Source organism: Mus pahari, chromosome 16, assembly GCF_900095145.1.
Source record: "Mus pahari chromosome 16, PAHARI_EIJ_v1.1, whole genome shotgun sequence".
NCBI classification, from domain to species: domain Eukaryota; kingdom Metazoa; phylum Chordata; class Mammalia; order Rodentia; family Muridae; genus Mus; species Mus pahari.
In genome coordinates this window covers 41,372,884-41,397,465 of record NC_034605.1, presented here as the reverse complement: position 1 = coordinate 41,397,465, position 24,582 = coordinate 41,372,884, and the positions used below count along the sequence as shown (strand labels likewise).

Genomic DNA, 24,582 nt, shown 5'->3' with positions numbered 1-24,582 from the left:
ACACACACACACACACACACACACACACAAACACACCAGGACCGAATGCTGTTTGGTTAATGTTGCCTTAAGTATCATTTTCTCCCAAGCCTTCCAAATTCTTGCCTTACTCTGCATATGCACAGCTAATGGAGTCTCAATTTCAGCCTCCCTGAGATGATAGGATAAAAAAGTAGCATTAGCTATTCTGTACAGCAAAACATCATAACAAAATACAATATTTATATTGTCTCCCACAACCCAAAAGGAAGAGTATCTGCTTGTGCTTCCAGACCCTGAAAGAAGGGTGAGCATGGGGAGAAAGTGGGGCGGTGACTGGAGCCTGCTTTCGTAAGTTTTTGGACTTGTGCCCTCTCTAAATTACCCGAATTTAAAACAGAAACCCATAGAAGCATCTTTGTGCTGTTTTCCAGCAGGATCCAATCGTTTAAACTCGACTCTTTAGAAACAAGATGCTGACAGGGTCACTAACAACCCCCAAGCACCCCAGATGTTTGCTCTCAGATTTTTAAAAAAGAAATGCGCCTACTTTTATCACTGTTTTCAAACACAAATAGAAAAAGTGAAATGTCGGAGGACTAAGGCCAAACCCAGTTGCAAAGAGCCAGCTTGATCCCATGCAAACCTAGCCTCATACAGACCCGAGCCCACGGTTTTCTGAGCTAAGAAAACCATTCACAAACATCTTCAACACATTTCAGGCATATGGATAGCTAACATCCTCTAAATAAAGGCAAATTAAATGGTGCAGACGAAGAACTGGGCTTTGAGTGTCACTTCTTGTGTGTTGGGATTGGTCATTCCATGCCTTCAGGCAGAAAACTATTTGGAGTAACTCAAAGCGCATTACTCTTTATGACTCTTGTAACAATTTCACTAGTACCTTCTATGCTAAAGTTGATTATACCTCAATAGAGCTGTTTGGGGAAAAACACTTTAGAGGAACACATTAAGGAACAAGGTGGGTTCTAGGCTAGTCTAGGGTTTCTGAACTGTATTCCAGGTCCTGAAGAGCCATTGGGGAGCTGAAGAGATGGGTCAGTGGGAAAGACTCTCTGTGCACATGCATATGCAAGCCCACTCTTGTACATGAACACACATATCACATACATATAAACATACCACACACACACACACACACACACACACACACACACACACGTCTTCTTTTTCAGAAAAGGCATTAGTGTATGCAATAGCTTAGAACTGAAATGTTCCCAATAGCCCATGCTTTAGAGATATAGTCTTCAGCTTATAGCTGCTGGAAGATGGTAGAACCTTCAAGAGGCAGAGGCTGATGGGAAAGCTTGAGGTCAGTGGGAGAAGAACATTAGAGGGGCTAGTAGGACCTTCCTCATCCTCTCTTGTTTGCCTCTGGCAATGGGGTGAGCAGTTTTTCTCTGCCACATGCTTCCATCAGAGTGAGCTGCCTCACCACAGACCCAAAGGAAAAGGAGAGAAGGGACCATGGCTTTGAGCCTTCAGGATGGTGATTAAACCTGTTCTCTCTGGAACTTTATTGTCTCAAGTATCTGTCATAGTAACGGAAATGGACTAACACAAGATTGTTAGCGTTGGAATCTGGACCGTCTCCACAAGGCTGTGTTGAGAAGTCCTCGGTGCAACAATATTCAGCAACAGGGATTTGGGGGATGTCTCTCTTCCTCGAAGGATTAATCAACTGAAGGGTTCACAATGGAATGAGACGATTGGAAGTTGGTCTAAACTATAAAAGACGAAGACTAATTGGAGGAAGGCCTGAGGTGTATCTTAGAAGGGTGTAGTTTAACCCTGGACTCCTTCCCACGTTCAGCCCCCACTCCTCCTCTCTCACCCTCCTCCCTCTTTGCCACCAGACAGTAAGTGGCTTTATTCTACCATAGCCTCCTCAGCAGGATGGCCTTCCTAGACAGACCCGAAAAACAAGAACGAAGTCACCATAGACCCAAACCTCTAAAAATATAAGCTAAACACACAAACACACACACACACACACACACACACACACACACACCTTCCTAGTAAGTTGTTTGAGGTTTTTTTTTTTTTTTACAACAATGGAAAACGGGCCAGTACAGGGATCAACCAGGAAAAGCAAATGTTTCCAGTTTCCATCAAGGGGGACTACAGCGGTTTGAAAGAAAATGCCCCCTCCCAAGACTCATAAGGAGTGGCACTATTAAGAGATGTGGCTTTGTGTGTGTCTTAGTCACTTCCTTCTGCCTGTCCATCTGGATGTAGAACTCTCAGCTCCTTCTCCAACACCATGTCTGCCTGCCGTGGCAATAATAGATTAGACCTCTGAGTCTGTAAGCCAACCCCAGCTAAGTGTTTTCCTTTACGAGAGTTGCCATGGTCGTGGTGTCTGTTCACAGCCATGAAACTGTAAGATGGATATTTAGTTGAAGAGGGGCTGATGCAGGAGTAGGGAGCTCAGAAGCATAATGGGCCAAGGAATGGCACGGAGCAGAAAGGTAGCAGTGGGGAGTCACTTCCTCAAGGAGGAGGAAAGAAAGCTCACAGGTCACTTAGGCAAGATGGGACAAGGTAGCTTGCTCAGAGCTGTAGTCCCAGAAGGGCATGGGCCGCTGGAAGTGGAGCTTTCGGGGTCCCCGCCTTCCTCTACCACGATAACTAGGAAGGACCAGGAACAGGCATTTCAGTGAGTAGCCTAAGTTTGACACAAGGGAGCTTCCATCGAAAAGGGGGTTATGTAACAAAGGCAGCCTCAGGGAGTAGCTTCAATCCCTCTTAGCCTCGTCACAGCTTCAAAACCCTGACGGGCACGTACATCTCAGAAGGGGGAACATTAATCACTTCCACGATCTTTTTTCACACAAAAGGGGTGTCCCATGAAATGCTTCTTTGGTAAATGCTGATCTGGCCCAGTATTCAAATTATACAGGCAAGGAAAGAACCCAAGACATTTGGTTAAGTGGCCTGAACAAGATAGGAAGAAAAAAAAAAAAAGGAATACGATAAAGCCTAGAATTCAAGCTCCCAAGTCTCAACCAAGGGCTCTTCTAATCTGTAAGAAGAGGGCTCTAGGAACCTTAGTACCATCAAGAAACCAACGACTTTAACTGTGATAGTCTGCAGTCACTCTAAAAGCTCTATGGAAGTGTATGTTACATGCATTACAGTGAGAATCAACGCAATGAAGTTGCTAGTGCTACTGATGGAGAGAAAGAGGGGGAGGGAGATGGGCATGGTGGGACACAGCTGTAACTCCAACACGCTGGAGACTGAGGCAGCAAGGCTGGGAGTCCAAGATCATCCTTGGGTGCATATCAAGTTCAAGGCCAGCCTAGGTTACATGAAACACTGTAAAAATTAAAAGAGAGAGAGAGAGAGATAGAGAGAGAGACAAAAAACTAAATTCCACTGCATTTCACCTGCATCCCAGACACGATGTTATCACATTTACACCAATGATTCACGTCTTTATGTAATAATAAGAAGCAAATAACTTTCATTAAGCAGATAACATAACTAAGGGGTAAAAAGGTACCCCACCACCTTTCGACAATTTCCCCCTTAACCTTTTTGTCCAATTAAGTATCTACCCTATCACTCAGAATACACCCTAAGTCATATGTTAAGGAACTAAAGGTGAATTCCTTGACTCTAACGACACAGCCATGACTCCCAAGTCCTTATTCTGGGAGGTCGCCTCTATGCAGGTGGGAGACAAAATGGGAAGTAAGGGGTGGGTAATTGGCTATAATTTCATAAGAAAATATCCCTGCCTATAATGAGTACTCATAAAAGAGTACTCAAACTCCTGACAAACCTCAGGCAAACTACTATGAATTCAGTACCATTCTTTAGGGCTCCCATGTACCTTAGTCACAGTACTCTGGATAACCCTTCCTTGGAGGAAAAAAAAAAAAAAAAACCCTACTCAATGTATTATTTACAAAGCCCTCAGGATTTATGGAGTCTCAATTAATTAGATTTACTACAGTCTAAGTAGTTTCTCCTAAGGTAGGCTGTGATCACCCCTCTATGTCCAGTATGGTTTTGTTTTGTTTTGTTTTGTTTGGGGGGGGGGGTAGGGAGGAGTTTCTCAATCCCAAATTCACACTGATTTAATATACATTTCCAGAAAGGAAGGAAAACTATTTCCCCCCTCCCATACCCAGCCCCAATTTTAATCGTTTACAGGCATCAAATTCCAATAATTCTTGCTCATTCTTCAGGACTCTACTTCACTCCTTCAAATCCTGCCGAGCATGGATCAAACAGAGAACAAGCCAGGGAGAAATTTAATCACTCACGTCTCTCCCTCTCTGCCTGAGGGATTGTCTAGGTACTATGGTGACAGACACCTCAGTGCAAGTATGCAGAAGGGGGAGAAAAATAGCTCCTAGACTTTAAAAAGGGGGGAAGAAAAGATTTCTGATAGGTTTGTTGACAACACGTTAAAACACTATGAGACCCACGTTGTCATACACAATCAAGAGTTTTTATACAACACCAGAATGGAACTATGAAGACAACGTAGTGCTCAAAAAAACAGTGTCTTATTCTTCTTTCCCCCAAAAGTGCATAGTTAGATTATGTATATATCCATGGCATTTTCTTTCCCCATTAAATGAGACAGCGTTCCCATAGAAGGCAATGAGCTATCCTGTGGGAATACGATGATGTAGCTACGCATTATTCATTTGTCCAAACTCACAGGAGGTATGCCACAGGAGCAAATCCAAATGGAAGCTGTGGGTGCTGCCTAACGATGCTGTGTCCTCTGTGATAACAGGTGGACCCCTCCTGATGAGGGATGTTCATGGGAAGAGGTGTGCTTGTGGTGGGGTAAGGGATGCATAGGAAATTTCTGGCCCTTTCTGCTTGATTTTGTTATAGAAACTAAAATGTCTCTAAATACACATACACATTCTTCCCACACACACACACACACACACATACACACACACACACAGATTCTTTTTAGCACACTGGCTCTCTTGTTAACATACTCTGATATGGGAAAGTATAAATAAAATCTGGAAGAAAAATTAAGCCAAGTAAAGATTTGTCATTTTTGTAGTTGGAAAAAAAAGTCAGCCTTTGGATAATTTAAATGCAATTCACAGACTTTTTCAAAAGGGAGGGAAAATAACTAGTCTGGTTGAGTAAGCAAAACCAATTTATAAAAATACACCCCACTTCCCGCCCCCCACCGCCCAGCCTCATCCGCACAGTTTGCACCAATGATAGAGCTAAGCTCTTCCTCTTCGGAGACTCAAGTCGGAATATTTTCCCCAGCCCTCGTTCATGAACAGGAAACCAACAAGATTGTAAACACAGAAACAACAATCAACAGGCGCAGATGTTTGGGGCTGGGCAGGGTGAAAGGGTAAAATGGCAGGAGTGATATCAGGACCGCGGTAGATAGCAAAGGTCAGGTCCAAGTGGTTCCTCATGGGACTCAGTCACTGCCTGCCCTCAGTCCACTCTGCTCCTCCCAGACAACACTCCCAATGATGAGAAAACAATCTGAACATAAAGTCGGCACTGGTGAGCACAGACAGTTCAGTCCTAGGTCAGTCCCATGATATCTATCTAGCATGACCAGTCCGGGTCGTTGTCAAGGGTGTACACCCATGAACTTGAAAGCCAGAAAGGCGTGCTCCCTCTCAGAACCAAAAGCCCCTCTCTGCAAATAAATAAATAAATAATTGAAGGAGATTCTTCAACCCAGTCATCTGGAATTGTGTGATAACAAGACTGTGGGAGCCATCAAGGAATTACCTGATGTCATTTAGATACCATCTCCATTATGGGCCGGGTCTGTGAATAATGGGGTAGGGAAGGGCAGGAAGAGGATCACCGGGTGTGTATCAGTGGAACAATGCCGCTCGGGTCAGCATGGTTTTCAATTCAGTTTCTGGGAGAAAACAATTCTCTGTGGGGTCAACAGTCCTGCAGCGTACCACACAAGACATATTTATAGACACGCTTCGCATTTTCTTTAAAAAAAAAAAAAACACAAGAGTTCCAGAGGGAAAAATGTTATTGGCCATGAAAAAAAAAATATCCAGAAAAATCCAGATTTCATCTCTGCCTCCCTCTAGTCTTAGCTGGAAGCATTTCAGGATGCTTTGCCATTTCTGTATCATTTTGTCTCTCTGCCCACAGCCTTGCTAATGCACTAAGAATGGCTTCTTGGGTCTAGGGATTCCCCCCCCCCCCTTAATTCTGCCATCTAGCACCAAACAGCCGAAGAAGTAGTGCTGACTAAATCTAACTTTCAACGGGGGAGGCCAGGCAGCATGCGAGAACCTTCCAAGTTCTAAATTCCTCAGTTTAACAGTAATCTGCCAATCATCCCAAACTAGGTTAATCAATAAGCTCAGAGCCGGTTATCTTTTACAAGGCTTGCTTCCTCAGAAAAACCACGTTGTAAATATTTTCCAAACCGTGCTGTGGATCCTAACTTTTGTCACAGGATGGTAGAAGACTATATATTCATAGTAAACATACATCTTAGAGAAGATCCTCATAGCGTGTAACTAATTTAAATATCTATAAATATCAGTGATCAACTGTTATTGTTATATATTATATTATTATTAATTATTAATGATAATAATTATATAGGTATTGTAGTGCTTGTAACCCCAGCGATCAGGAAACAGGATTCTGAGTTGGAGGGCAAAATGGGTTCCATAGTGAGATCCTTTCTCAAGCATCAATTAATAGGAAAAAATAAGCCACACACACACACACACACTGTTAATTTCTACTGTTAATAGTAAAAGACGGGCAGGTGTAACTTAGGCTCTGGGAATTTCTGACCTGCTCAGACACTTGCGAGTCTGTGAGCACTAGTTACTTAGTAACTGAATTTCACTAAGGTGCTAGTTTCCCCTCCCCTCTGTTACTTTCCTCTCTCCTTCCAGCTGAGGCTGCCTTTGTTCTCTGGATCTACAGTTCCCTGTGGACATGAGATGGGCCACAGGTGAGAGTATCTGTGGAAACTGAGGGTTTGAGGACAAGACAGTGTGCGGGACTGAGATTAACTCAGCTGTCTGGGTGGTAAGAGAGAAACTGGGACATCTGCATACACTAGTACTTTGATAGTAACACAAAAGAAAGACACCAACCCCAGCCATTTCTCTCCTCAGGCACTGGGTGACAGCCCGTGGCCAGGGAAGCTGGGCTGGATTGCAGGCACGTGGTTGGGCTATCCTGCAGGCTCTGGAGGGTGGGACAGTTAGTGTGTAAGTTAATGGGTAACAGCTGTTTACATCCATGGGTCCCTGTAAATTGACTACTAGCATCATCCTCCTGTATTGATTTCCACTGCTCTGATTTCTGCTGCTTTAAAGTAGATACTCATGACAGCTTCTAATCAAAAACAAAATTACCTCATTAAAAGACTGCCTACTTTCCTTCCATTGCTGGAAGCCAATGAAGGTGAAACAGAAAAGAGAGGAGGGGAGGTTGTTTGGGAATTCAAAATGAATATTAAAAAAACTCGATAACTTTCTATCAAGTTATGAAATAGTCATTCCCTAGACAAGTGCCTCTTCTGATTTGGCTGGGAAGCAGAACACAGGATTTGTGCAAAGTTAATGCAAATGGGATTCACCCTCCACTTTGTTAACTTCACTTCTTCGGTAAGCCCAGGGTGAGACAAACTGATCAGTTATTACTAGAGTTCTTTCCACTGTTCTTGATATCAAGTATTCAAAGCCCTCACCCATATTCATACGCAGCATACTGCTTTGGGGCTGGGGGTGGATCAATGGCTGAGTGTGGGCTTAGCACGTTTTGGACTCTGAGTTCTAGTCCCAGCCCTAGAAAATGAAATCCAGCATGAAAAGCCTTTGGACTCTGAAGGCAATCGTGACTTGTAAAGAAAATGTTGAGTATCGCCTTCTCCTCACTTAACACAGAGATTCCCACAGTCCAGGGTGGGGGGAAACCTTCTCCAAGCTAATCAGAGGCAAGCTTAAACAGAGGAACCAAGCATGATTCAGCACATTTAAAAAAGGCTTTATACCCATTCTTAGAAGGACAACCAGAGGAAGCAACATCTGATGGAGAAACAATGGTATCTGCTCGCCCTTTGATCTCAGCTGAAGAACACTTCCTCCAGCTTCTTTGTTGAAAAGCCACTGAATTTCACTTTTTTTATTTTTATTATTATTATTATCATTATTATTTGGTTTTTTGAGACAGGGTTTCTCCGTGTAGCCCTGGCTGTCCTGGAACTCACTCTGTAGACCAGGCTGGCCTCAATCAAACTCAGAAATCTGCCTGCCTCTGCCTCCCGAGTGCTGGGATTAAAGGCGTGCACCACCACGCCCGGCTCTGAATTTCACATTTAAAACTCTTGGGGCAAACATCTACCTCTTCCCTGGTGCTCACTCTTTCAAATTCTCCCAGCCCCTTTTGCTGAGGATAGCTTACAGGCAACAAATTTATTTTCTGTTACTAAATAAATAAATAAATAAAAATTCTCCATAAGTGCTAGCAGCCCAAGTGAAAAGCTGTGGTACTGACCCTCTGTTTATCAGAGAAAAGCAGTACAGTGTCTCTGGTGACAGATACGAGCAGGGAGTGTTCCGTCTTTCTTCTAATTTATGTTTCCCAAGAGGAATTCTGCTGAGAAGATTGCCAACGTTTTCAGTACAATAAGTTACTTGTTTCTTGTGCTAACACTGACTGATTCCCTTTCAGAGCATGATGTGGGCCTTTTATTTCATTTAATCCTAGCATCTGGAGATCAACACCTTATTAATTCAAGATAATCCTGAAGTGCAGGGATTTAAAGAGGCACTATTTCTACTCTCACAAACGTAAAGATATTACAAATTAATACACAGGCAGATAACTTTTAAAAGGCCTATTAATAAAACATTTGCATGACATACCTCAAACCAGTGGTCCCAAACATTTCCAGGCATTTTACACTAAACACAAATCAAGAGTTACCTTTTCTAAAGAATCGGAACTGGCAGATCAATGGGAATCTAAAGTGTAGGCTACTGTCTATATTCTTGCTACTGTTATCTTTCCCGAATGTGGTCAGTGTGCTCAGCATTTTGTTAGGCTACCATGGTGGATCCCTGTGATGTCAGCCTTTCATCCTAAACAGTACATGCACAATGAGTAAGCGATTTTAAAAAACGGAGACAGGCAGAGAGAGAAATTCCATGTGATCAGCACAAGGAAGGAAAGGACCAGGGTGCTGTGCTGATAAAGAAGAGGCTAGTGCTTATATTAAGAAGGTCTTTGTAGGAGGGTAGAATTTTAACCTAACGCCTAAAGAATCTATCAGGATATCACTCCAAGGTCACCAAATTGGCAGGCTTGCTTAGCAGACCGTCAAGACATTTTGAGCAGTAGAAAAAAAAACAAAACCAAAAAAAACAAAAACAAAACAAACAAACAAATAGCAAATGACAGCTGTGACCCTAATTGGATGTAAATTCACAAGCTCACCCAGGCCCTCAGCTGACACACTGCAGCAAGAGCAGACAGCCCCTCAAGTCTCAGCCTGTTTCCAAGACAGGATTTTAAAACAGTCAATATCAATAACAATGAACTGGACCGAATGACCAGCGTTGGAGAGATTCATCCTGTTGATTCATACTTCCTGATAGTCAGGCTGGCTGACAAAGCTAGGGTGTTTCAAATGTATTTCATGAGCAAGTTATTCCTCTAGTCCCAGGGAAGAGGCGTGTTTACAGTGACGGGGTAGCTTTGCCTTATGCCTTTAATGTGTCCTCAGCACAGAGGACACTGTGCAAACACGGTGGTGTTGAGATCTATCTTTCTATGGGTTCTTTAATAGATGAATCATGCACTACTATACCAGTCAACACGACATTGATACCAATGAGAAAAATGCAGACTTCTAACATTCTCAGAGCATCCACATTACTGAGCTTCAGACCTCTACAGATGAACTCCCCTTACATTCACAGCCACGGACGTAAGATTTTATCACATTCTAGCCTCTGGTGAAATCTCTCTCTCCCACTACTACGTGGATTAGGATGACTACCACTGATTTTCCTGGCAATGCTCGCTGCTTGAACTCCCTCTACCTAGAAGGGGTTTTTCTCCTTTCTCCAGCGTGGAGTCAGAACTGGACCTGCATTAAGGGTAACTGCGGGAAGCCGCAAGACGAGATAGAAAGGGCTTGGGGCAAAGAGTAGCATCTTTGAGTTCCATGTTGGCCTATCTAGGAATCCACTTGTCCTACTGGTACGCTCCCCTTTGGAACCTTCAGTCTTTAAAAATTGTTTATGAAAAATAGAAGTCAGATATGACCTTGTGCGCCTGTAATTCCAGTACTCTGGAATTTGGGGCAGGAAAGTTTCCAGCTCTGATGCATCTTGGGTTACACAGCATAAGCCTGTCCCAAAAAGGAAAGATGGGATAGAGAGAAGAAAAGGAAAAGGAGAAGGAGTGCAAAGAATGATGGGGGGGGGGGGGGGGGGGGGGGGGGGGGGGGGGGAGGGAGGGAGGGGGAGGGAGGGGGAAGGGAGGGAAGGAGGGAGAGGTAGAGGCAGGGAGAGAGGGAGGGTGGAGGGAGGGAAGAGGCAGGGAGGGAGAAAAGATGGAGGGAGGGAGGTTGGAGGGAGGGAAAGGAGGGTAGAGGAAGAGAGGGAGGGAGGAGGCAGGAGGCAGGGAGGGAGGAGGCAGGGAGAGAGGGAGGGGAAGAGGAAGGGTAGAGGAAAAGAGGGAGAAGGGAGGGAGAGAAGAAGGGAGGGAAAGTGGAGGGAGGGGAGTTAAAAAACATACCTAGGGAGATATTATGCTAAACTACATAGCCATAACAAAATGAGTTGGCAACCACCTTCAAACAGTGTGACTCAGAAGCTGTGTGCACTTGTAGACCACAGAAGGTCAGAAAAGCAAAGAAAGAGAGGAATCTGAAAGTCACCACACACACACACACACACACACACACACACACACACACACACACACCTGCCTCAAACCAGATCTTTACATTTCAATTACAATCAAAAACAATGGTTTCTGCACTCTAGAATCACTGGGACAGCACTTTAAAAAAAAAATACTGTTTCTGAACTCTACCCAAACCTCCACAGGCTGACTGAACTGAAATGGAGCACCACCGGGGATTCCTAAAAGCCCACAGATTATTCTAATGTGCTACCGCATTCAGAAGTCTTTGGGTTTATTTGGTTTTCTTTGTTTTGTTTTGTTTTGTTTTGTTGTTGTTGTTGTTGTTGTTTGGGGTTTTTTCTTCCAGAGATGATGAATGATGATTTCCTTCAGACATCTTCACCATGGTAGCACACTTTAAAAAAAAAAAATCTAAGGAACTTTTAAAAAATTACAATCTGTCTGAGCTCACCCACAGGATTCTGCCAATCTCTGGGTCTGAGGAGGGCCAGTCCCAGCACCTGAGAACTTTATAGGCCCAAAGTGCCAGGAAGGTCAGCCAGGGCTGAGGCCTAGGAAATCAAAAAGAATCAACCCACGCTACAGCTACAATAAGAACAATCGTGGTCCTCTGAAGCCCCGACCACCCCCATCATCAGCAAGTTCCACTGAGAGACATGAGAGACAATTTCCTTAGAATGCTTCCTGGAGGTAGCTCAGCCTTGATTCCAATACACTGTGAGAATTCTTGTCCAATCAGATCCCCTGGTGGTTCCAGTAGCCAGATTGGCAGGCCCTGAGCCTCCACTCCCTGTGAGACTCAAGTTTCATGAATTTCCCAGGAGGGTTTCAGCACTGCCTGGATACTGGTCATTCTGCCTCCACACTTGTGCATGTTCCACTAGCTTGCTACTCTTGTTTGTTTGTTTGTTTGTTTTTTGGTTTTTGTTTGTTTGTTTGTTTGTTTTTGTTCCTCCCTCACACCGGACTCCACCTCGGCGGAACTAAGAATCCAAGATACACTCGCAAAGAACTCTATTAGATACTTAACACTGGGTCATCACTCCTAGCTTGAAAATGATGGACGGCTCTGACAGGCCTTTTGGCAAGCGCATGCTAACCCATTCTGAGGCCTGGGCACAGGAATGGGTCTCCCCAGGGAGAAAAAGCCCCACAGAAACCCAGGGGCGGCTGCAGCCACTCTGGATGTGTCTACTTCCCCAGGTCTACCCACTAGGGACGTGCCTCCTACATCCCTGGTCTATACTAAGTTTATGAATAAAAACTAGCAAGGATCGGAAGCACTGACTCCTTACCCCTATCTCCCTTTTCTGTTTACAGATGAGAGAAAACTTGGGGGGAGGGAGGGGGACTTGACTCTGTCCGGGTTTGCCACAGAACATTAGTGGCAGAGCCCAATTTAGCCGCCCTCGACTTTCCATTCTGTTGCCTGGCAACGGAGTTCAGTAGAGCTCAGCGGCCAACCCTGGCCCCTACCCCCGCACCCTTTCTCTGCCCCCAGGAGCTTGGACAGCATTGATTAAAGGGTCAACCTTTTGGGACAATGGCCAAGGGCATGAGAGCGCAGGCACTGGGTGGATTACCCCAATTGCGCTGGAATCTCGCCCCACACTGACGCAAACCCCGCCTGGCGGGGATTGGCACACCTTCCAAGGTCCCTGTGGGACCTTCCTCGGCCACCGAAGCCCTCCTTCCTCAACACCTGTGAGTCTCTCTAAAGCATTCAGATCAGGTTCTCGGAGTTCTCAACTGCCTGGGGACTCCCTGACGGTCACTATGGGTAAAGTGGCATTCCGAACGTCCAGGGGGCAAAAGAGGACAGTTCAGAAGGGAAAGAGTGCAGAGGGCATTATCTTAGGAACCTTGGCCAAACTCACTTGAGGTGGCCCGAGCGCGTCAGAAATAAGAATACAGAGAAAAGTGTCCCATGCTCCCCGCAGAAGACACCCTCCGCGGGCACCTCTGCGTGTTCCAGCTCCTCACATTGCAGCGGAGCGCAGGCGAGCACTCGGCCGCGCAGGTGTCGGGAGCACCAGCTGTCCCACATCCCCGCCGCGCGCACACGCGCGCGTTCCTCCACCTCTTCCCACCACCTGAGCCCAGGAGACTGCAAAGGAGGGATCTATCCTCCGCGCGATGCTGCTCCCCACCCCCCACCCCCAATCCTTACCCAGGTTCACAAAGCTCATGACCATGTCCGCATCGTTGAGGAAAGCGCTGTCCTGCGCGCTGGTCAGTGGGGACGCACCGCCACCGGGTCCCGGGGCCAGGAGGCTCTTGCGGTTCAAGGAGTGTGCAGCGCCGGGAGACGGCTGTCTGAGCTGGGACGAGCTGGCACCTCCGTGGGACCCAGGCTCCTGCCCCTCACCCTCCGATGCCCCATCCTCTTCGTCGTCATTGGACAGGGCGTTGTAGAGATCCAGCATGAAGAGCGGAGCGGACTTCAGCCGCCCTGGAGGGGGCTCCTCGCGGGCCGTCTGCTGCTGCTGCTGCTGCTGTGGCGGGAGCACTGGGGGCTGAGGCTGCTGGAGACCGTGCAGGGGCCGCGGCCTGTGAGGGAGCCCCAGCACCGACAGGATCTCCTTTTGCATCTCCCGCTTCTCGTGGGTCTTGAGCCGCCGATAGAGGAAGCCCGAAGTAGAGGACTGTGGCGGTGGCTGCTCGGCGCGCACCGGGCTCCCGCCGGCTCCCAGCAGCTGCCCCCCGGCGGCGGCCGCGGCTACCGGCAGAGGGGGCCGCAGTGGCGGGGGGCCGCAGCTGCACAGCAACCCCCACCACCAGCACAGCCACTGCGCCCTCCGCCCCAGCCCGGGCATCGCCTCCCAGCCCGGCTGCCCCCGCGGGCCCCGCGAGGCGTCGAGCGGTGGAGCGAGGCCGGAGCGCGGAGGCTGTGGCCCTCGGAGTGGGCAGCCCCCGCCACCTCTCGGCGGGCTCTCTTCCCGGTCCTGGCACTCAGTCCTTATCTCTCATGGTCATCCGCGGCGCCCCCAGAAGCCCGGGCGGAGAAGAGACGACGGGGCGACGGCCAGGATCCCCTACTCTCCCGCAGGTCTCTGGAGGCGCACGGGCTGAGTGAGCCAGGTGTGTCCTAGGCAGGACTGCGCTGCAGCCGGCGTCCCCGGGCGGGTTATGGCAGGGTCACTCGCAGTCTGCACACGTGCGCTGCCCTGAGCCCTCGCAGGAGGTTGGCCGAGGGGGGCCGGAGACGACAGATCAAGATATGGGAGCGATGCCGGGCACCATCCCCTCGCACGCCTCTCCTGGCTTGTAGGACAACCGTGAAGTTTCCTTCCCTACGGCTCCCGGGCTGTGGCGTCCCCGCGTCTTAAAAAGCCAATTTTCTCCGCGCGACTTTAAACTTCCCTCTGGCCCGAAACTCAGCGCCCCTCCGCCTTCGGGCACCGTCTCTCCCCCTCGGAATCTCTGCGCGCCTCCCCGAGTGGAGGCGGCCACGATCTAGCTTTCCTCTCGGCAGTCTCTCGGGTTCCCGAGGATCCCGCTCTCCGAGGCGGTGAGAGAGACGAGGAGCGGGACGCAGGCTGTGGCGTCGGCTCGGGATTTCGCAGTCTCCCGCCTCTGCGCGCTGCGCTCCCAGCCGCCGCCAACGTGGGCTTTCTGCTGCGCCTCTCGCTCAGGTACCGCACTCAAGCCCAGGAACGCCCTGCCCTACTCGGTAACGGACAGGCTACCAGCCAATGGAGAGGTGACTCTTGCGGGCTATTTACATAGGCCCACCCCCTTCTTTCACCCTCCCTTCTCCCAGGGCCTTGCCTCTGCCGAGCGAGCGTAGGTTTCTAGCACACAGAATTCTTGGAGGCATCAGGAGTTGCTTGGGCGGGTAAGAAAGGCAAAGAGGTCATTGCTAGGAAGAAAGATCTGATCACGACCCCGATCTAAACTTTCCTCTTCCTCTGCTAAATAAAAGCAAACACAGCTATTTAATCCATGCTGTTACCCAAGGAGAAAACAGTATGACAGTTTTCTCCCTTCTCTGCTTTAGTTTCTCTTATTGATGGAATGTAGGCGTTTAGCAGACACGTGGCTCTCAAAGGCAGCTGCTGTAAGTTAAGACACACCCTGCGAGGAAGCTGCTCACACACTAGCTGCAAAGAGGGCAGGACAAGCCAAACCAGAGTCCAGGAGGTTTCCAGTCGGATATTTCAATTTATCTTTTCGTTTGGGCTGCATTTGAGTTATTAAACCAAAACCCAAACGAAAGGGGTTACGATCTGCTAGTGTTCTGCCTTCCCCCATGCTCTTGTTAGTCTCTCAATGCAACTGCTGTTGGCAATTGCATTTTAATGAGCTGAAACACAATTATAAGCTACACCATTCCAGATAAAACGTAAAGACAGTGATAAAGATAGTTTTCAGCCAGGGCAGAAGCCTGGAAAGTATAGAAAATGGCCAGGATAATAAACAGGGCCCTAAACACAGGTTACTTCGATTCTTGAACAAACTGGGACTACTTCCAACACCACCTTCTGCCAATAAAGATGCCAATTCATTGCTCAAATGGCCACTCATCTGTAGATGGTAGAAGCAAATGCCCTTTAAACATGTGAGTCTTTCACCTAACAAGAATGGAAGGATTAGGAAACAAAATAAATCTCCCACATTCAGCATTGTTTTATGGGGTCTGAAACATTTTAGATCCTCAATAATTGGCGCTAGGATGCGAGAGACCTCACAAGCGGGCACCGTTTCTTCTGTCCAGGACACTGTACAAGTATGAAATCATTGCTGTGCTGCTCGAGAGGCCAGGAACTCCACTCAGAAGATCTGAAGTCCCAACAAGTACTCATGAGCTTCGAGCTGGGGGCCTCCTCCTTGTACCCACTCAGCCACACCTTCTTTGTAAGAGATCTGACAAGACACATGCAGAATCAAAGAAGCTCAAGTTATAAGGGCAGCGAAGACAGCACTGATATCTGTGAGAAAAGAGAAACAAACTAAGCTCTGAAGGTACGCCACTAGGAAGTGCCATTTAAAACACAAAAGTGGGCTTGTGATTCATCTGGGGAATATGACCCTGTGAAAATGAGCCTAGTGGAGAACAGACATGTAGGGCTACACTACTGCTTCCCTTGTAGGGCCCCCCTTGTGGTGTGAGTCTAAAATGACACTTATTGAAGCGTTATCAAACAGCCTCTCTAACTCAGGCCTGTCACATACTCCCCAACCTTACCAAGAGGAATTCTGTTCTCAAAGAAGAGTGCTAAAATAAGGGAGCATTTTGGGGGTACCTTCAGGTGGTGAGTATGAGAGTCTGAGGAAGCCCAAAAAAAGATGTGAGGTAAGATGTCAAAGGACAGTGATACTCAGCCAAAGGTCACAAAAGATGTGTTCTGCATGTCTATCTCGCACTCTCAACCTGGACATGCCATATTTACAGGAAGCAGGCAGCCAAGCACTTGGGCCCACCTGAGTTCAAAGGGATGAATAAAGAGGTATGATCCTAAGAGTTCAATGACATCGGACTGAGACCACAGCTTCTCTATGTATGTATGTCAAGTGAAACTTGGGGTGGAAAGAGAACCTTCATCCATGCCCCTCCCCATCCTGTTTTCCTGACTGCATCCTATTAGAGACTCCCTGTGGCCTGGAGGTGTCAGATCAGAGGACTAGACAAGGCACACGTGTGATCCTAAGTGGATGCATTGAAGGGACTTGATTGAGCAGGTCTGCCTCCAGAGTTCACTGGAACCTGTGAACACTTGGAGAAAATCAGAGGTCACTTCGCCCCCTGCAGGACACCAAAATATTACTGCCCCTTCCTCTGGTAAACCCAGACAAGTTTCCCTCACTTCTCTTTGAGCATCTCTCAAGCATATGGGGGTTGGGGGGGGGGAGGAGAAATCCCATCAAGAAGCCAGATGTGCGAGCCAACCCATAGCAAACATCTGGTTGCTTGGCTGACATTTCATGCAGATGGCCTCAGTCTCTGGAAATAGGTTGTCTGTCCCACCCTTGCCCCACTTCATGAAGTGAAGATGGCCTCACCATAAAGCACAAATTTGTTCCACACGTTTGGTGATACTAGAGACAGGGTGGGAATCCTCACAGGGACACAGAGTAACTCACAGAAAATTCTTAAAAATGCATACTTTCAAAGCGGAGAGCTGTATGTTTACAACGTGTTTAGCCTAATAAGTTCTGATTTGAAAAGATGCTGCTCATTAATTTAACATGCCAAATATCCTTGTTTCGAAATGATACTGCTTATCCATTTGATATACTAAGTGCTCTATTCTTGCCCATGAACCACATCATTAACAGTACACTACAAGTAGCCCAGCAGTGGCGGCACACATCTGTAATTCCAGTAGTTCGAGGCCAGCCTGGTCTACAGAGCAAGTTCCAGGACAGCCAGGGCTACACAGAGAAACCCTTTCTCAACAAAACCCAAACCGAAACAAAGCAAAAACAAAACCACAAGTACACTCTTTGATTTTGTATCCAATCAGACCCATTCAACTGCCTGGCCCAAAGCCTTAAGCTGTGGCTTTCAAAACTCAACATAGAAACCCTCTAATATGTGGCTGTAGTTCTTAAAAGCCAGAGGTTTGCCCTCCCCGAGTCCTTGGGACACTCCACTCACAAAATACTAAACTCTCATTATTATAATTAGCACAAGGTTGGAAGAGTTTGACATCAATTCCAAAATATAATAACTCACTCACTCACACTTTAAAAATACCAGTTTGGGATTAATGAAAAAGAACTATGTTAAGTAAATGCTTGCTGAGTGTGAGAGATGAACATCAGAGTGTTAAATATTGCTTCTGAAAGCTACACCTGTAAGACACACTTCAAAATATGTGTCTCATCCCAAAGTCTGCGGTCACATGCACAGCCCCTCACACTATCCCATCACTGTCTGTTCAAAAATGTTGGGCATTCACACTTCAAAATGTCACTCGGACCATCATATTTTCCGACTCGGAGGACATCTGGTGGCAAAGCGAAAAACTAATATATAAATCTGTTTCCAGAGATTTTTTTTTTCCATCCTGTAACCCAAATAGCAAATCTGTTATTTATTGAGTCTCACTTGTCTCACGCGCTCAGACCTCACACTCCTAGAACCCAAACTGTCTATAGAATACAAAACAATGAAGTTATCAGTGGAATCCAGTCGACTCATTAAGCCATTTCTGAATTTTTCATTGGCTACCTGGTGTGTGTACATGAAGTCACATTTTTATGTTTAAATCAAATCGAACAATACATCTCCATTTCTCGTTTTATTATCCCTGAGGAGGTTTGTTCTGAGAAAGCACTGGACATGTGTTTGTTGGGTAGGGCAGAGTTCCCTGACCCGTCAGCCTCTGGGGTCCATTGCATTCCATGAACCACATATGTCTCTATTAGCAGGCTGCATGAAACTATGCCATATTGGGCCGTCAGTCCTTTTAAGGAGCAAAACCATACTGGCGTCATGCGGAGGCCAGAAAGAAAAAAAAAAAAAAAAAAAAAAAAAAAAAGCTCACACTGAATAAATGCAGGTTAGAAAGGAAAGTCATGTGGGGCAGGGGGGGATAGTGCACAGTTGTAATCCTAGTGCTGCCGAGGCTAAGTCACAGTGGTCTTGAGTTCCACACCATCCTGGCCACATAGTGAGCCCTGTTTCAGAAATAAAAATAAAATAAAAATCGGTATCATTGACTTTTAGCTTTGAAAGAAGAACAAGACTATATGCCTACTCAGTCTATCTACACAGTCACTCATTCATTTAACAAATAGTGAAAGGTCTGCTGTGTGGTAGGCAGGGTCCTGAACTGAAGACACCAGAGAACTGTGTGGTCTAGATTGGGGAGTGGACAATTGGAAACTACAGTGGGATGAGCAGTGTACCACAAGTTGGCTGGGGATTATACTCCAGATGGTACAGCTGTGGGAACAGCGTTTTACAGTGTGTTACAAAGGGGATGTAAAAGGATTAAAATTGTTAAACAGGTGACTTAAAGACGAGACTGGTCCTGGATTATTCAAGGGGCCCAATAGAATCCCAAGAGTCTTTAAAAAGAGCAGACATCAAGAGAAAGGCATAGCCCAAGAGAGACTTGAGTAATCTCACTGGCTGTGGAAGTGAGGTGCCAATGAGTTAGGGAACGCAAGGGACACAGCTAGCAGGTATCAAGTTAACAGCAACCCCAGCTCTGATTGCTAATCACATCAACAACCCAAACGAACTTACAAGCAGATGATGGGTCAGAGCCTAAGATAAGAGCCCAGGGCAGGGACCTCTTGTCCTCAACCTATTGAGAACCTTTCCATGGAGAAATGATTGACATCATCCAGACTTCACACCCTCAGAACAGAAGATGGGTTGTTTTCAGCCACTAAATGGATGATGTTTCGGCAACAAAACAAACAAACCAAACACATATGTATTTGGATGGTAAGTAATATGGAGGGTGTGTAGACGGGGGGAAGGGTAGAAGCATTTGGATGCTTAGGGAAGACTTCTTGAAGAAAGCTGCTTTGGGGTGAAGATAAGCTAGAGTAAAAGAAACCAGATAGGAGGGTATCCTGAGAAGAGGCTTTCGGGCCATAGAAGCAGTGCATGCAAACCCCTGAGCCAGGGACATGCCTGAGGATCTTGATAAAGAGCAAGAAGACCCATGAGGCTACAGTAGGGTGCATCAGAAGGAATAGCAATGGGAAATTCTGTTGGAATGTTGGTATGCACGATGTTATAGGACAATGGACACCCTGGGAAGGATGTCGGCTTTCATACACTAAAATAAATAAGGAAACAAATAAAAAAATAGAAGTAAAGGCTTGAGGTGGCACAACATAGACACCTCTTGCCAACATGCACACAAGAAAGAACACATCCTCTCCTTGCATGGGTGTGAAGTTCAAAGTCAGGTCGAATTCGTTTAGAAGTCAGTTGAGTAGCTCCTTTTCAAAAAATAAAAATGAATTATCACAAGAGGAATGATAGCTTGCAGTCCAGCAGGGGCTTCCCAGCTGTTGGTTCATTTTCTCGAATGGGTGGAGCCCATACAGGTAAAGTCAATTTTCTTAATTATGGGAGTGTTTTGGGCATGGTTTACACAGTTTGATGAATGCAGTAAATACCTTTCGATCAGAAAATAAAGCAATAGCATCAAACAAGTGTGAGCTGCAAAGGTCATTGGATGGCTCCGAGCAGAGGAGAGACAAGAGCCTTGTGTGAAGAAAACCTTTTGCGCCATGGACTTTGAGTATAACATTCTCAGTGCAGAGCCAGGAAGACCAGCAAGGAACCACTTGTTTATGATCAGGAGGGAAAGGGCAGTGGTTCACAGCAGCTCTTGGTGGGAAACAAAATGCAGGGGAAAGGAGATGGATCTGGACAGGTTCTAAAGACAGAGCCCAATGCCAAGGAGATATGCTAAGCTCATACAAAAACAAGTCATTACAACCTCTATTCTTCTGCCCTTTGCTGAGAGCCAAAGTCAAGCTCCCTAACAGTTATTGTCATGCTAAGGAACTGTGGAAAGAGTATAACCATCTGCCCCTGGAGTACAAAATATGCCCCAAATGATCAGAAGCTTGCTGTGCAAGCACAACTTCAAGACAAGTCCCCGAATAACCTTTCAGTGATCTCGCCACTGCTGAGTCGCTCCCAAGACTCGAGGAGCCCATTAGGAAACAGCATTACACAAACTCCTATAAGTCACACGTGATGGTTCCACTGTTCCAGCACTTGGTAGCCTGTGGTGGGAAGGATCAGCCTGAGCAACATAGCAAGACCTCATCTCAAAGGTAAACAACAAATGAAAAGCCTCCAATGGTATCTTGGATGGATAGCATGAGAGAGAGAGAGAGAGACAGAGACACAGAGACACAGAGACACAGAGAAAAAGATATTAAGGGGAAACTGATCGAATTAAAGGATATAATTAATAATACTGTACTTGGAGCTGGAGGGTTGGCTCAGCCATTAAGAGCACTGTCAACTCTTCCAGAGGTCCTGAGTTCAATTCCCAGCAACCACATGGTGGTTAATAACCATCTGTAATGGGATCCAAATCCCTCTTTTGGTGTGTCTGAAGACAGTGACAGTGAAATCACATACATAAAATAAATATTTTTTTAAAAAAATACTGTACTCAGTGGTTCATGGAATATAACAAATCTGTTATAATAATGTAAGAAGATATATTATAGTCACATGTATGTATGGAGATGCCTGATATCCCTTGACTTAGTGTTGACGAGGGGATTTTAAGGCTCAGGAAAATTGCAATGCTAGAGTGGATATGTTGTATAAAACCCAATCCTCCATAATAGGAAGGCCCAGAAGAGATGCCCTTCACAAAACCTATAAGACATAAACTGGTGAGAGGGGCACTAGCACATTTGAAGAGTTTTGTTCTTGCCCTTTTTCTTGTGCCAGACCTCAGGGTTGGAGTTGCTGTTGCTCAATTGGATGAATTAAATGCAACGGGTGTAATTGGGTCCCAAGGTAGCAAGGGCCAGGTGGCAGCATTGAATCACCAGAGACAAGGTGATCGTAGTTATTATAATGGACAATGCAGACAAAACAACATTATAATGACATAGCCCATAATAGTCAGCACAGGAGAGGTAAAGTTTCTAATGGCATGACTCGTACAGACCTTTGGTACTAGCTAATGAATCATGGTGTTTCCAGGCATGAAATAGATAGGAAGTCTACTGCATATCTGTTTGATCTGTATACACAGAAAAAAAAATCTCAAACAAATGAAAGAAAGTCTACATTGGATCATGGCAAGAGGCAATCTCTGCTAATGAATCAATCTCCAGACTTGAGCCAGTTTGCAGACCCAGAACCCCTTGAATGAAGGGGTGGCCAGTTTCCCCTGTGGAAGGATCTTGATAAGACACCTAAAAGTTTTGCTGTTAGCCTTTCTCCAATTCTCCCCCAGAGGGACCTACTGCCTTTTACAAAGGTAACTGTACACTGGGGAAAAGGAAATAATCAGACTTTCCCGGGTTCTATTGGATAGTGGTTCTGAATTGGGGCTGATCCTAGGAGATCCCAAGAAACATTGTAGCCCTCCAGTTAAAGTAGGAGCTTATGGAGGACAGGTGATTAATGGAGTTTTAACTGGTGTCTGACTCACAGTAGGTCCATACATTCAAGAGCAGAGAGAAACAATGTGTCCATACTGTATGCTTGCCTCCTTTGTTCAGTTTGCTTTCTTCTCTCATGCAGCTCACCCTACAGTTCAGGGCTTAGGGAATGATGCCACCCACAGGTGGACTGTGTCCTCCTACATCAATTAGCAATCAAGACAGTTTCCCACAGCCATATGCACTGACCAATCTGCTCTAGGCAACCCCTCAACTGAGAACACTCATGTGAGTCTAGGTTGTGTCAAGTCAACATCGTTCACTAGAGATAACTGACAGTAGATAGCTCTTTTCTTTCACATCTGAAGCGTGCTATGCCACTTCCACCATGATTTCAGATGACTATCTGTTGTCCTTACAAGGAACTATTTTTCTGTGCAAATAACATCTTCCTCCCTGTCTTCATTCAAGACTTTCTCTCTGTTTCTAGTTTTCAGCAGTTTAGTTATAACACATCTTGGAGTAAACGTCTCTGGATCTATTTTGTTTAGGATTTTCTCAGCTTCCTAAATATGAAGATATGTATTCAAATATGTGGAGGGAAATTTGGTATGATGGCATATACCTGTGATCCCCACCAAGACGGAAGATCACAAAAAAAAACAAGCAAGCCTTAGCTATATTGCCAGACTTGGGGGGTGGGGATGCTGCAGACAAAAGTGGAGCCTGAGGTCTGTAACTCAGTGGAGTGCTCTCCAGGTGTCCACAGAGCCTTGGGCTTGTTCCCTAGAACCACATAAACTGCATGATGGTGCAGGACTATAGTCCCAGTACCTGGAAATAGAGGTAAAAATATCAATGGTTATCAGAATGGACGGATGCTAATGGTACCTCCAAAGCTCTGAATCCTCTGCCATCTATGATGTTCAGCCTAGATCAGAATAAAACATAAAACTACTGTTTTGTTGCCAAGATTTGACACTCTTCACTTGGTTTAGGATGCGTAGTTGACCAGGTGAGTATTCTGTCTGTGACAACTAGTTCAAACGCTTTGATTTGGATGATGTGGGATCATTTCTACATCTGCTTGATTTCTGTGCTGTTGTCAATTTGCCAAACAAACAAACAAACAAACAATTGAGGGCATTTTCAGGTTTACATCAAAACTGAAAGATATAAGTTTCCCACATCCTCTCCACACTTCCCCCTTGAACTCCCACCACAGTGATACATTTGTTACAACTGATATACCTCTTTGACACATCACTGTATTACCGAAAGTCTATAGATAACGTCACTCACTCTTAGTGGTGGACCTCTAAATGCATATTCCCACCCCCATAATCCATCTCAAATAGAACAAGTTCAATACCCTAATAGTTCCTGAGCTCCACGCATCCCCTCACTTGCATCCCCAGAAACGTGATTGTGTGTCCTCTTAGTTAGGGTTTCCATTGCTGTGAGCAGATACTCTTCTAAGAACGGCATTTTATTGGGGCTGGCTTACAGGTTCAGATGTTCAGTCCGTTATCATCGAGGTGGGAAGCATGGCAGCATCCTGGCAGGCGTGGTGCAAGAGGAGCTGAGAGGCACCTTCCGGCAGCTAGGAGGAGGATCTTAAAGCTCACCCCAATAGTGACACACTTCCTAAACAAGGCCACACCTTCCATGAGTGACACTCCCTGGCCCAAGCATATTCAGCCCACCACATGTGATGTTGTTTTGCTTGTTTTTGTGTCTTTTTGGGGTTGCCCTCCTTAGTACCATACAGGGTTGGAATGACAAACTCTCCGGGTTTTTTCTCACACAATACACTTCAGTTTAATTCAGGCTTTGTTTTTGTTGTAGTTTTATGTTGGTGTTTGGTTTTAGCACCAAATACTATTTCACTGACTTCATGGGTCCCAGTGATTCTCAACCTGTGAATCAGGACCCCTTGGGGGTTGAATAGCCCTCTCACAGGGGTCACCTAAGACCATTGGAAAACACGGATGTTTACAATAGGATTCATAACAGTAATAAAATTACAGTTATGAAGTAACTATGAGAATAATTTTATCACGGGGGAGGGGTGTCACCACAACATGAGGGGCTGTATTAAAGGGTCACAGCAGTAGGAAGGTTGAGAACCACTCCCCATGTTCTACCCATTCCCTGCCTGAAGCAGGTTTTGCTCCTTCTGGGTTTTAAAACTCACAAAGCGGGAGCTGCTTTGAACATCCAGGCCAGTTCGCTGTGTCTGTGCAAGTTTTCCACTCCTTTGAGTCATTTTTAGGCAAAGGTATACTTAAGAGATCTATTGCAAGGGGACCTGCTCAGCGGGTAAGAGCACTGACTGCTCTTCCAAAGGTGCAGAGTTCAAATCCCAGCAACCACATGGTGGCTCACAACCACCCGTATAATGAGACCTGATGCCCTCTTCTGATGCATCTGAAGACAGCTACATTGTACCTACTTCTAATAATAGATAAATCTAAAAAAACAACAACAACAACAACAATGAATTTATGAAATTCTTGGGCAAATGGATGTATCTGAAGGATATCTTCCTTAGTGAGGAAAGCCAATTACAAAAGAAGTCACTAGATATGCACTCACTGATAAGCGGATATTAGCCCAGAAACTTAGAAT

The 24,582-nt window shown here is 46.0% G+C and overlaps 1 protein-coding gene and 1 pseudogene across 1 annotated transcript in view; both read right to left on the bottom strand.

Annotated features, from left to right (window-relative positions):
• The window catches only part of Bmp6 (bone morphogenetic protein 6), a 154,829-nt gene extending 140,329 nt beyond the window's left edge, over window positions 1–14,500 (bottom strand). The window contains exon 1 of the mRNA XM_021215393.2: window positions 13,067–14,500. Within this exon, the coding sequence (XP_021071052.1) occupies window positions 13,067–13,712 (646 nt within the window). The 5' untranslated portion in view covers window positions 13,713–14,500. The remainder of the gene's footprint in view (window positions 1–13,066) is intronic.
• LOC110333682 overlaps window positions 14,353–24,582 on the bottom strand; it is a 12,564-nt pseudogene continuing 2,334 nt past the window's right edge.